Source organism: Barbus barbus (assembly GCF_936440315.1).
Source record: "Barbus barbus genome assembly, chromosome: 31".
Taxonomy (NCBI): Eukaryota; Metazoa; Chordata; class Actinopteri; order Cypriniformes; family Cyprinidae; genus Barbus; species Barbus barbus.
The window spans coordinates 1,955,201-1,968,738 of NC_136759.1; the positions used below are offsets into that span (position 1 = coordinate 1,955,201).

General features: G+C 35.2%; 1 protein-coding gene across 1 annotated transcript in view; it reads left to right on the forward strand.

Moving 5' to 3' along the window:
- lrfn1 (leucine rich repeat and fibronectin type III domain containing 1) overlaps positions 1 to 13,006 on the forward strand; it is a 64,535-nt gene extending 51,529 nt beyond the window's left edge. The window contains exons 2-4 of the mRNA XM_079388234.1: positions 602 to 1,503; positions 3,489 to 3,979; positions 12,085 to 13,006. Coding sequence (XP_079244360.1) covers positions 622 to 1,503; positions 3,489 to 3,979; positions 12,085 to 12,928 — 2,217 coding nt within the window. The 5' untranslated portion in view covers positions 602 to 621 and the 3' untranslated portion in view covers positions 12,929 to 13,006. The remainder of the gene's footprint in view (positions 1 to 601; positions 1,504 to 3,488; positions 3,980 to 12,084) is intronic.
- The last annotated feature ends 532 nt before the right edge of the window (positions 13,007 to 13,538 follow it).

Consider the following 13,538-nt stretch of genomic DNA (forward strand, 5'->3'; position numbering starts at 1 on the left):
AAAATAACACGAGCCACTAAAGGGACATGGTTACACTGCAGTACATAAGATTTCACTTATCACATAAACAGAGTAAGGAGAGATGACTGAGGATGATGGCGAATGATTTACAGGTCCTGAGCACCACTGACAAGCATCTGATCTTGTATAATGTGTGTGAAGTACTGCCGCTCCATAATATAAGCGTAGTTTGTGCGATCGCGTATCTTGAAAGTGAAACTATAACGCGATCGACTGATCGTTCAAAAGCAGTTTCAATGCCTCGCGTATTAATAATGGCTCCCTGATGCCCGCATTTTATATACAGTATAATTACCCGACGATATAACTGCGAAAGTATTTAAATATATATTTTCCTCCCTGTGTTTCCTTCTTGCTGATGAGCCACACTGTGAAACAGCCAATCAGGGCAGAGCACTTTATTATTCATGACCCTGCCAAATAAGCCAATAACAGACCGTTTCCACAAATTTCCACAAACAAAACCACAAATTAAAGCTCCATTAACTTTAAGGTGCATCATCTCCCTTGGATTTTTTCACTGTGCAAATTGTTCTATGTGTTAAAAGCATCACATGTCTCGATCTGTGTGTTTGTGCAGGTTTAGGAAGCTGATGAATCATGGAGAGGCTGGTGTTTTACATGCTGGTGTTCGGCGCGCTGGTGAAGGCGCAGCATTGCCCGGGCCGCTGCATCTGTCAGACCATCTCGCCCACACTCACTCTCCTCTGCGCAAAAACCGGCCTGCTCTTCGTGCCGCCCACCATCGACCGCAAGACCGTCGAGCTGCGTCTGACCGACAACTTCATCACGGCCATCCGGCGGAAAGACTTCCTCAACATGACGAGCCTGGTGCACCTCACTCTGTCCCGCAACACCATCAGCCAGATCGCGCCGCACGCTTTCCTCGGCCTGAAGTCTCTGAGAGCGCTGCACATGGACGGGAACCGACTGACGGTCATCAACAGCGACCAGCTGAAGGGTCTGATCAACCTCAGGCACCTGATCCTGGGCAATAATCAGATTCACCACGTTGAACTGTCCTCCTTCGATGAGTTCGTCTCCACCATCGAGGACCTGGATTTGTCCTACAACAACCTGAGGACGTTACCGTGGGAAGCCATCGCCAGGATGGCCAACATAAACACCTTAACGTTGGACCACAATCTGATCGACCACATCAGCGCCGGGACCTTCACGCTCCTCACCAAGCTGGTGCGGCTGGACATGACCTCGAACCGTCTGCAGACGCTGCCGCCGGACGCACTGTTCCAGCAGGCGGAGGTGCTGTCCGAGCCCAGAGCATCCGGCTCGTCCCGGCTGACGGTGAGCTTCGGAGGAAACCCGCTGCATTGTAACTGTGAGCTGCTGTGGCTGCGCCGCCTGACGAGGGAAGACGACCTGGAGACCTGCGCTTCTCCAGAGCACCTGATGGACAAGTACTTCTGGTCCATTCAGGAGGAGGAGTTCATCTGCGAGCCGCCACTCATCACCAAACACCAGGTCAGCAAACACTACTGCATCAACAACAAAAAAAAGTACAACATATTAACAAACAAAATTATACAGATTTGTACTGATGTGAAACGATTGATCACGATTAATCACATCTAAAACAAAAAAAGTTTTTGTTTACATAATATGTGATATTGGACCACAAAACCAGTCATAAGGGTCAATTGTTCTAAATTGAGATTTATGCGTCATCTGAAAGCTGAATAAATAATTTTTCCATTGATGTATGGTTTGTTATGATAGGACAATATTTGTCTGAGATACAACTATTTGAAAATCTGGAATCTGAGGGAGCAAAAAAATCTAAATATTGAGAAAATCTCCTTTAAAGTTGTTCAAATGAAGTTCTTAGCAATGCATATTACTAATCAAAAATTAAGTTTTGATATATTTATGGTAGGAAATTTACTAAATATCTTCATGGAACATGATCTTAATATCCTAATGATTTTTGTCATAAAAGAAAAATGTATAATTTTGAGCCATACAATGTATTGTTGGCTATTGCTGCAAATATACCTGTGCTACTGATGACTGCTTTTGTGCTGCAGGGTCAAATATATGTGTGTGTATTGTGTATATTTATTATGCATATATAAATACACACACATACAGTACTGTATATATTTTTGAAGATTTCAGATGCATCTAAGTGCGATCTCAAATTAGCATTTTTATCAGGCTCCTATATTTATGTTCAGTTATTTCACTTTACTTGCATAGAAAAGGACCTATATATTGCCATTAGAGTTAAATTACTGAACCTAAACAAAGGAGCCTGATAAAAATGCTCATTTTAGATCAAAATTTCAGATGACACTTAGAGGCTTTTGCATCTGAAATCAAATATTCAAATATTTACATGTATATATATTCATATAATTTCTATTATATATATTTAATATATGAACATAACATATTTTTCTTAAATATATACATGCATGTGTGTGTATTTATATATATCTCATAAACATACACAGCACACACACATATATTGTAAACAAAATCTTTTATTTTGGATGCGATTGATTGCGATTAATCATTTGACAGCACTACATATTAATTATTTCAATTACAAATAAATGAAATTAATGAAAATAAAAATAATAGAGAGAGAGAGAGAGAATAATCAGAAATGTTTCTTGAGCAGCAAATCTGATTAAAATAATTTCTGTAGGATTGTGTATATATTAAAAGTAAATATATTTATATAAATATTTAAAATATATTTAATATCAAAATTGAGAGACTATTAGTTTATATTAATAATTTGAATAAATTTAATGTTTTAATTTATATATATATATTTTTTTTTTCAATTATTAAATTAAAATGTATTCATTTAAAATTTTTATTTTAGCTAACGTTTTAGTAATTTTGTTGTGTTTTTGTAATTTTCATGTTTTATTTTTATTTTTTTATTGGTTTTAATTAGATTTTTGAAAATGAGAAATATTGTAACAGTATTTCACAATTTTACTGTTTTTACTGTATTTTTGATTAAATAAATGCAGCCTTGGTGAGCAGAAGAAACCTCTTTCATAAATTCATATTTCAATTTTATAAAAAAACTAAATTAAAAAATAATTCAAACTTAATTATAGAAAACTAATTATAGCTAGATATATAATTATAATTTTGTATTTTTGACACAAATAGTTTTATAATAAAAAGGTATTATTGTTATTATTTTTTAAGATTTTTAAGAATATATATATATATATATTCTTAAAAATCTTAAAAAATAATAGCAATAATATATATATATATATATATATATAATATTTTAGAATCATAAAATTATATAGAGCACAAATAAATATATTTTTTAAATCTTACTGACCCCAGACTTTTAATGCACATTGTTTTAGTTTTTTTTTCTAAATTAATCGTTATTGACGTTATTGACTTATTTATTATTATTATTATTAATGAGAACATTAATTAACATTGTTTTTTACTTCTTCACACAGGTCACCAAACCCTATGTGATGGAGGGTCAGGGCGTGACTCTGAAGTGTAAGGCGATGGGTGACCCCGATCCTACCATTCACTGGCGCTTTCCTGACGGCAAACTGGTGCACAATAACTCGCGCACGATCCTGTTCGACAACGGCACGCTGGACATCCTGATCACCACGCTCAAGGACAGCGGTGCCTTCAACTGCGTGGCCTCCAACGCCGCCGGCATCGCCACCGCAGCCGTGGAGGTCAACATGATCCCGCTGCCGCTCTTCGTCAATAACTCGGGTCACATGAGGGAGGCCGACCCGGGGCTCTCCGACATCACCACCTCCACCAAATCCGGCAGCAACGACACCAAACCGCAGAACAAGAGGGTGCTGGTGGAAAACCTGACCGCAAACTCGGCCGTCATCCACTGGCCGTCCGAGCGGCACATTCCCGGGATCAGAATGTACCAGATCCAGTACAACAGCACCGTCGACGACACCCTGGTGTACAGGTAAAGAACTCTTCTTTTATGAGACATAAAGGCAGACGTGACTAATGAAATGGACGGCTTCTCAGATCCCCTGTTGTGTCTTTAACTGAAGCACTTAACCTCAGCTCACTCCAGACACCAATTAGTCAGCTGTCTAATCTATCTACTGTAACTCATCCTGGATTAAAAGCCACTCGTGAATCTCTGTTAACCAGCTTTCTAGGCGAAATTACATAGAGTTAGATCCATTATAGACTTTATAACTCTTATTCTTTATAGACATGTCAAGAAACATCTTTAATGTTTTTATAAGAAAAAGAAGAAATGTTATTATAAAATAATCTTAAAATAATAATAATTATTATTATTATAGTAACTATTATTATTATTATTAACATATATATATATATATATATATATATATATAATTATATAGCTCACAATTATATTATAGCAACTTATTTATATAAAGTAAATGAAAATCTAATATCTATTATTATTGTTATTTGTATATTTAAATATTTTTAAGTATGTATGCTTTAATATTTAGTCATCATCATTATTATTAGAAGATTATTATTTTATTATGATTATAGTAATAATTATAATAAAATATATTAAAATACATAATTTTGCTAACTGATAATAATTATACAATCAAATAAATATTATTATTATTATTGTTGTTATTATTATTATTTTAATATTTAATATTTATATTTTTATTCAAAAAATTACTATATATTATTTACTTATTTACAGTACAGTTGTTGTTGTTTTATTTTATAATTACATAATTATAATTTAATTTAATTATTGTTATTATTTTTGCATATTAATTTTATTCTTCAGTTTTTTTATTTTAAGTTTTAAAAAAATATTGTTGGAATGGAGTTGAATCAGCCACAAAGCTCTTCAATAGACTGAAAGGTGACACACACACTAATACTGGAGCAAATTTACATAATAACAGGTTGTTTAAAGATCAGCTGAATTATTGATAATAAAGACCAAGCAGAGAAAGAAAGAAACCTCAGGACTAAAGGTTAGACGCAGTAAATGTTAAAAACCCAGATTAATTTGATTCTGAAGAGGTCAGTCCTATTGATGGATAGATAGATAGATAGATAGATAGATAGATAGATAGATAGATAGATAGATAGACAGACAGACAGACAGACAGACAGACAGACAGACAGACAGACAGATAGACAGACAGATAGACAGACTGATTGATTGATTGATTGATTGATTGATTGATTGATTGACTGATTGATTGATTGATTGATTGATTGATTGATCGATCTAGGTTCAGATGATCAGTGTGATTCAGTGATGAACAGTTCAGGCCTGTGCTCAGATTATGCAGTTTAACGTCTGCGTCGAGTGGTAAAATACTTCTGACATTTATTGGCCTCGTTGCAGGACACGAGCCCTTTAAACACACGCACACACACACACACACACACAGTGTCAGGCTGTCGTTACACGTGACAGAGCTTCAAATTAAAACACCTTTACCTCTTCAGTAATAATGAGGAAACACTGGGAATGTGAACGAGGCAGAAACGAGCGACTGCTGATCACTGCTCTCAAGGACAAACACTCATTTTCACTGGAATCACGAAACCACCTCGGTTTATTGCAACACGTTTAGCGTTTCGTGTTGAGGATGAAGTGGGCGATTCGACTACAGTTTCAAGAAATAAAGAGGAACGTCAGACCTCCGTTCACTTCTGTGAATGAAATCAGCTTCAGAGATCTGTACTGGACCAAAGGCCGACACACACACACACACACACACACACACGCTCCAATCACTAATTTACATAATAACAGGTGCTTGAAAGATCAGCTGAATTATTGATAACCCCAAAGACTTTCGGAAAAGAGCCAAACTTCATCTAACAATGGGACGGAGATCTCGCCGTGAGGTTTAAAGGTCAGACGCGTCCGTGTTAAAAGCCCAGATCGAGCTGATACTGAAGGGCTCAGTAAGTTAGATTAGACTAGTGCTCCTGAGGAAATCCAACAAAGAAATGTCCAGCTCTCTTTTCATCTCCTCAATAAGAAACTGTATTTTGCAAAACAAAATTAAACCTGTTTGAGTTTAAATCATTTATATAATAAATTATTTAATATAATTATTATTTTATTATATTTTATTACTACTTAAGTAATTGTATTTTTTGTTTATTTATTTATATATTTATTTTTACAGATTTTTGCATTATATTAAGGAAAAATTTGCTCAGTTATCAGGAAAATTATGTCACTATGAATTTTTTTATTTAATATTATTTACTGTTTTATTATATTTCTATTTTATGTTTTTTCACACTACAGATATTTTGCATTAAACTGATGAGAATTTAGAGGGTAAAATGTGCTTAATTATCAGGAAAATTGTCACAATGCAAAAAAAATTATTATTCACTATTTTATTATTACTATTTAAATAATCTTTTCAAATTGCAAATTTCCTTGGATTACAGTAAAGAGATTTTAGAATATAAAATCTGCTTAATTATCAGGAAGACTGTGTTAATGCAAAAATATGTAATATTTAATATCAAAATATTATATTTATTCAAAATATAATTTATGTATTTCTTTTATTTTGGGGTAAAGTATGATTTTTTTTTTTTTTTTTTTTTTTATTCTTTATTTGACAGGGACAATAGACAGTCCGAAAACTGCCCCAGAATTAGCTACAGAGCTAAATTTCATCTGCTGTCCCTGGGCAGGAGAATACAAAACAAATTATGTGACAATTTTCACTATTTTAGTGAGATTCACAGTTAGATTTAAATGATGGCGCATTGTGAAGGCAGCACCCTGCGCCTCTGCATTAAAAACGTGTGCTAATCGAGTCTTTAATTGCTGGTGAGCATCTGATGAGATCCAGGCCCGAGGACTGAAGTCATTTCATCAGCGTCTGTGTCAGGAAGACATTGGGATAGGGTCCAGATGTGGTGTAGATGCTCCTCTCTGTGCAAACATGGGCCAACTTCAGTTCTTTCTGATTCAGGAGAAGTTACAGAGCAGAGAAACACATGCAAGCAAGCAGCGCAGTGAGTGGATATTTGAACTGAGAATTGATTTCCATCTCTTCAACTGCTTCAGACTGACTCTAAATGGCAGCACATTTACAGACAAAATCCAATTCCTCTGAAGATATCTTTATCTACACATTTTGGAGAGATCAAACTGCAAACTCAACATCCATTATATATATATATATATACGATAAAAAACACACACATATATATATATATATATATATATATATATATATATATATATATATATTATTGAGTATATAGAGTGTACGTGTGTGTGTATATATAAAATGCAAAAATCCAGTGTCTCAAAATATTAGAATATTTACATTTGAGTTTCATTAATTGACCATCCCTACAGTATAAATTCGGGGAATCTCTTGTTCAAAGAGTGTAAGACACAGAAGGTCATTACTGAAAGGGGTGGCTGTTCACAGAGTGCTGTATCAAAGTATATTAAATGCAGAGTTGACTGGAAGGAAGAAATCGGGTAGGAAAAGGTGCACATGCAACAGGGATGACTGCAAGCTTGAGAATACTGTCAAGCAAAGCTGGTTCAAACACTTGTGAGAGCTTCACAAGGAGTGGACTGAAGCTGGAGTCAGAGCATCAAGAGTCTCCACGCTCAGACATCTTCAGGAAAAGGGCTACCAAGTCACTTCTGAAACAGAAACAACATCAGAAGCATCTTACTTGGGCTAAGCAGAAAAAGAACTGGACTGTTGCTCAGTGGTCCAAAGTCCTCTCTTCAGATAAAAGTAAATTTTGCATTTCATTTGGAAATCAATGTCTGGAGGAAGACTGGAGAGGCACAGAATTCAAGCTGCTTGAAGTCCAGTGTGAAGTTTCCGAAGTCAGTGATGATTTGGGGTGCCGTGTCGTCTGCTGGTGTTGGTCCATTGTGTTTTATCAAGTCCAAAGTCAATGCTGCTATCTACCAGGAGATTTTAGAGCACTTTATGCTTGCATCTGCTGACAAGCTTTATGGAGATGCTGATTTCCTTTACCAGGAGGACTTTAGCACCTGCCCACACTGCCACAACCACTTCCAAGTGGTTTGCTGACCATGATATTACTGTGCTTGATTGGCCAGCCAACATGCCTGACCTGAACCCCATATGGGATCTATGGGATATTTTCAAGTGAAAGATGAGAAACAGTGGATCCAGCAATACAGATGAGCTGAAGGCTCAATAGTGCTTCAGCAGAGCCACAGACTGATCGCTTCAACCTTTCATAACCCATAATAGGGACACTTTAATTATCAGGAAAATTATGTCACAATGTGATATTTAATTAAATTTAATGATCATTTCTGCAACTAATTAGACTGAGTAAAATATACAATACATGAACTCTTGAGAATATATACCAATATATATAATTTTACCAAACATACCTTTAAATGCATTGGTTTGCTGTCACTAGAGGATCATGGGAGCTGTAGAATCATGCTAAAACCCCCACTGTTATATGAAATATTTGCTTTCTTGAATATACACCTGCTTTTTAATGGAGAAAGATGTTTTTGCAGCACATGTTTGGTTAGGATGGTTAGTTTGAGCGTTTAGCCGGAGTGGACATGTAAAGTAAATGTCAGCGGATGGAGGAGATGCCTGTTAGCGCTGGTGTTTATCAGGAGAATCTCTCAGCGCAGGCGTGTTTACTGAGGCTCAGTGTAGTTGAGCATCTTTAGCTAATATCAGCGCTGTCTAATGGGTCTCAGATAAGAGTTTCTGCTCTGCTCGGAGTCTGAGTCAGTCAGCAGGAACAAAACAATGAACATAGAAATAATACAAATGTGAAGGTTTGTGTCCAATCGAACTCAAGTATCCTGACACAAGAGTCAACATAGATGGATTTTGAATAATAATAATAATTCAGTCAATTAATTAATATGTATGTAGGCCTATGTTAGCATATTCTATATAATATTTGATATAATATACACAATAAACAATATTAGCACTGTATTCCTGAAGCAAAACATTTTTTTAATTCAATAATAAAAAATAGCACTATATGAGTGCTATTTAACTATTATTTAATATGTCAGTATTAAAAATATACAAATGTTATTATAAATTCCTATGTTCATATGAATTCATATAAATAATAATATAATATTTTTATATTTCAGTTTTTTTATTAGTCGTACTGATATATTAGTTCTATTTTAGTACAATAATGATAATAATAATATGTTAGCTTTGGTATTAGTATTAATTAATATACATTGTATTATTAATATAAATTAATATAAATATTAATATTGACATTGATGTAATATTTGAGTTAAAGTGCTAAAATTACAAACTGAAATATAATTCTTCATAAAACTACAGTACTATTATCAAAATTTGTACCATTACAAAATAACTAAAAATTAAACAAATTTAAATGAAAACTGAAAATATAAAAATAAAAGCTTGAACACATAAATTAAAACCTAGTAAACTAGTAAAACATTGATCAAATGCATCAGTTATTTTTTCTTAAAATTACAAAATGTATTTCTTTGTATATTTTTAAAATGCTGCACAGAGATTCCAATGAATCACTGAATCATTGTTTTAAAACTGTTCGTTTAAATAAACCACCCAAATGACCCGATTCACTGAAATGAATCAGACTTCCTAATTTTTTGAGAGAGGGGAGACGTTACTGCTAAATTATGCATGAGCAGAATTAATTTCTTCAGGATTGCCATTATTTTGGACATTGTTGCATTCATTTCCCTGTAATGATTTGCACAAGAAAGGATTTCTGAATGATTTCCTCAGAAACGTGCTCATGAATGACACCCGATGTTGTGTTTTGTGAAGCTGCGCCGCTAATTGCTGGAACAATATCGTCTGTAAACAGTATTGTTATGGACGAGCAGAAATCCTGTCAGACGCAGTTAGTTACGAGCATCTGAACTCAATCTGATGTGTTTATGCACGCTTTTACATTTCAAAATGTTTTCCAGAGTGTCACTTCTGATTGTATAAATGAAGCATTATGAGCTCTTGGCCTCCGTCGGTTCTGCGCTTCCACCTCTGGGATCCGTGTGCCATTATTTTCTCGGTTCCTCGGTTTGGGATCAGAGGGGGGGGTCGAGACTTAAACAACAGGCTCTAAATGAAATGTCTTGTTCGATTTACGCCCGGCGCGACCCTGCAGGCCACGCTTCTGAGCCGAGTTCTGATTGGTCGCTCTGAAACAGGGTGTGATGATGCGTGAGACTGTCTCAGGGGTCAGAGGTCAGCACGACAAACGCTCTGGCATCACTAGCAGTCAGTCACAGGTCAGAGGATGAACGGACAGGCTCTGATAGAGACCTCAGAGCGGGAAGCACAGGAGAATTATGGGTATGAGGAGAACACTGCCTCACCATAACATTCAACTAAATTTATATTCCTGTTTAGAAGGTTTTATGGATGCTGGTATGAATTTAATAACTATTGATTTATCATTTAGTTCAACTGGTTTTGCTTCAGGACCAAACACAACAACAAAATGAATTATTTCTCAAAAATCAAACATTGACATCAGTGTCAATATTAATATTTTTATTAATTTATATTGTGTATTTTATATAATGTATTTTAATAACCAATAATCCCTAAACTAACATTATTATTGTTGTTGTTGTTATTGCTATTAATAATAAAAATAGCATGCATACATATCACAACATTATTAACACCACTGAATTTGAATTGTTTTGCATTAGATTTTATATTCAAAGTGCAGACTCAAGATTTATTTTTATGTTCATGCAGCAAAATTTGTAATCATACAAAATCGTACTTGAACGGTTTTCTTGGTGCCAATAATTCAATAATAATGTATTTAATATCTGGGTTGTATTTTCTTTTACATTATACAGTGAAATTCTGATGAATTTACATCAAAACACTGTTGTTGTTGTTATTAGAGCTTTTATTAATGTTTTGAATTAGCTTTTTAATTTTAGCTTAATTTTTAGCAATCGTTTTATTTTTATTTTGTCTTTTTTATTAGTTTTTTAATTATTACTTAAAGTATTTCTGAGTTTGTTTTATATCTATTAGTCGTTTCCGTATTTCAACCTGTTTCAGGCAACATTTCCAAACTTTTGATTAGTTTAGGTTTTTCACCCAATATTTATATTATATTTTATTTCAGCTAAAGAAAATGCAAAAATGTTTTTTTAAAATATTTTTGTTTAATTTTAGTTTTATATATATATAAATATATATATATATATATATATATATATATATATATATATAATTCTATTATTTTTTTTTTTTCAGTTTGTTTTATTTCAGTTAGTAATTTTAGTACTTCAACTAGTTTTTCACCTAATATTTTTATTTTCTTTTATTTCAGCTATGGTAGGCTATATTTCATTTAACCAAAAAAAACAAAAAAAAACAAAAAAACAATTACATCCAATAAGACTAGAAAACACTAAAATTGAGTCATAAATAAACATAAATAAATATCTACATGAATGTAATGATTACATTCTCGTTAAGATATTCATTCTGATGAATTTACATCAAAACACTTGTTGTTGTTATTAGTTTTATTAATGTTTCAAATTAGCTTTTAATTTTATATTTTATATTTTATTTTATAATTTTCTAAGTTTTAATTTGAATTTTAGCTTAATTTTTAGTCATTTTTATTTTTAATTTGTCATTTAATTTGTCATGTGTCATTATTAATAAGACTAGAAAACACTAAAACTGAGTCAGAAACATAAATAAATATTAACATGAATATAATGATTATATTCATGTTAAGATATTAATTCTGATAAGTTTGCATCAAAACACTGTTGTTGTTGTTGTTGTTGTTAGAGTTTTATTCATGTTTTGAATTAGCTTTTAATTTTATACTTTTAGTTTAGTTTTAATTTTAGCTTAATTTTTGGAAATTGTTTTATTTTTAATGTCACTTTTATTTTTTTATAAATAAGACTAGAAAATGCTAAAACTTTTGATTTATTATATCAAATTTAACATTTAATTTTTTTGTGACTCAAAATGCCTCTTTTCTGAATTGTCTTCCTGTCCTGTCTGTGTCTAGGATGATTCCGTCGGCCAGTAAGACGTTCAGGATCAACGATCTGGCGGCGGGCCGCGTGTACGAGCTGTGCGTGCTGGCGGTGTATGACGACGGCATCACGTCTCTGACGGCCACACGCGTGGTGGGCTGTGTTCAGTTCCACACGGGCGCCGAGGCGGGGCAGTGCCGCTTCATCCCCAGCCAGTTCCTGGGCGGCACTATGATCATCATCATTGGTGGCATAATCGTGGCCTCCATCCTCGTCTTCATCATCATCCTCATGATCCGCTACAAGGCTTACGGCGGGGCCGACGCGGCCAAAGGCAAAGCGCGAGGAGACGCCATCGTAAACGTGCACTCGCAGACCAACGGCAGTCGCCCGGGACGCTCTGGCTCGAAGCAGGAGGAGCGAGCCGAGTCGCCCGGCGGGAAAGACTGCAAGGCTCTGGTGCTGCTGAAGATGGAGGAGATGCAGGAGGAGCTCAAAGTCGAGCTTCCGTCTGAGAAAGCAGCGCCACCGTTGTCGTCTCGGAGAGCCAGTCTAGGCGACGAAACGCAGACGGACAGCAGTCTGACGGGCTCCACCATGTCCCTGTGTCTGATCGGCTCCGGGGCCAACCCGGCCGAGCCCCCTCGGAAGGGGCCACTGGCCAACATGGGGCTCCTGCCCAGCGAGCTGGCCCGGACTCGGCATCGCTTCTCCTTCGACGGAGACTATGCTCTATTCCAGAGCCACAGTTACCCGCGACGGGCTCGAACCCGCCGGCACAAATCCACCACCCAGCTCAACACAGACGTGTCGCCGCCCTGCAGCCGGAGGGTGACCTTTAGCAGCACAGAGTGGATGTTGGAGAGCACAGTGTGACGGACTGAAGCACACACACACACACACACACACACTCGGACTGTCTACATATTGACGTTGTTGCAGTAACACACACTCCGTTGATTCCTGTGTCTGGTTTAACACGTATCAAACATGCAGCTCTGCTGCCAAACCTAGTGAGCTGCCTACTTAGACGGTGTCTAAAGATGCATTAAATTGATCAAAAGTAACAGTATAGACATTTCTAATAATAAATAAATAAATAAATGCTGTTTTTTTATCAAAGAATCCTGAAAAATAAAATATATCAACTGTTTTCAACATTGATAATAATCAGAAATGTTTCTCAAGCAGCAAATCAGCATATTAGAATGATTTCTGAAGATCATGTGACACTGAAGACTGAAGTAAAATTCAGCTTTGATCACAGGAATAAATTCTGTACATTTTACAATATATATATATTCACATAGAAAACAGCTGTTTTAAATTGCAATAACATTTCACAATTTGTAATGTATTTTTGATCAAATTAATGCAGCCTTGCTGAGCACAAGAGACTTCGACTTCGTTTGAACACTAGCGTGTATTTATTGTTCCAGTGGTTCTCGAGTGGTTTTACATTAGATTTTACATTAAAAGTACAAAC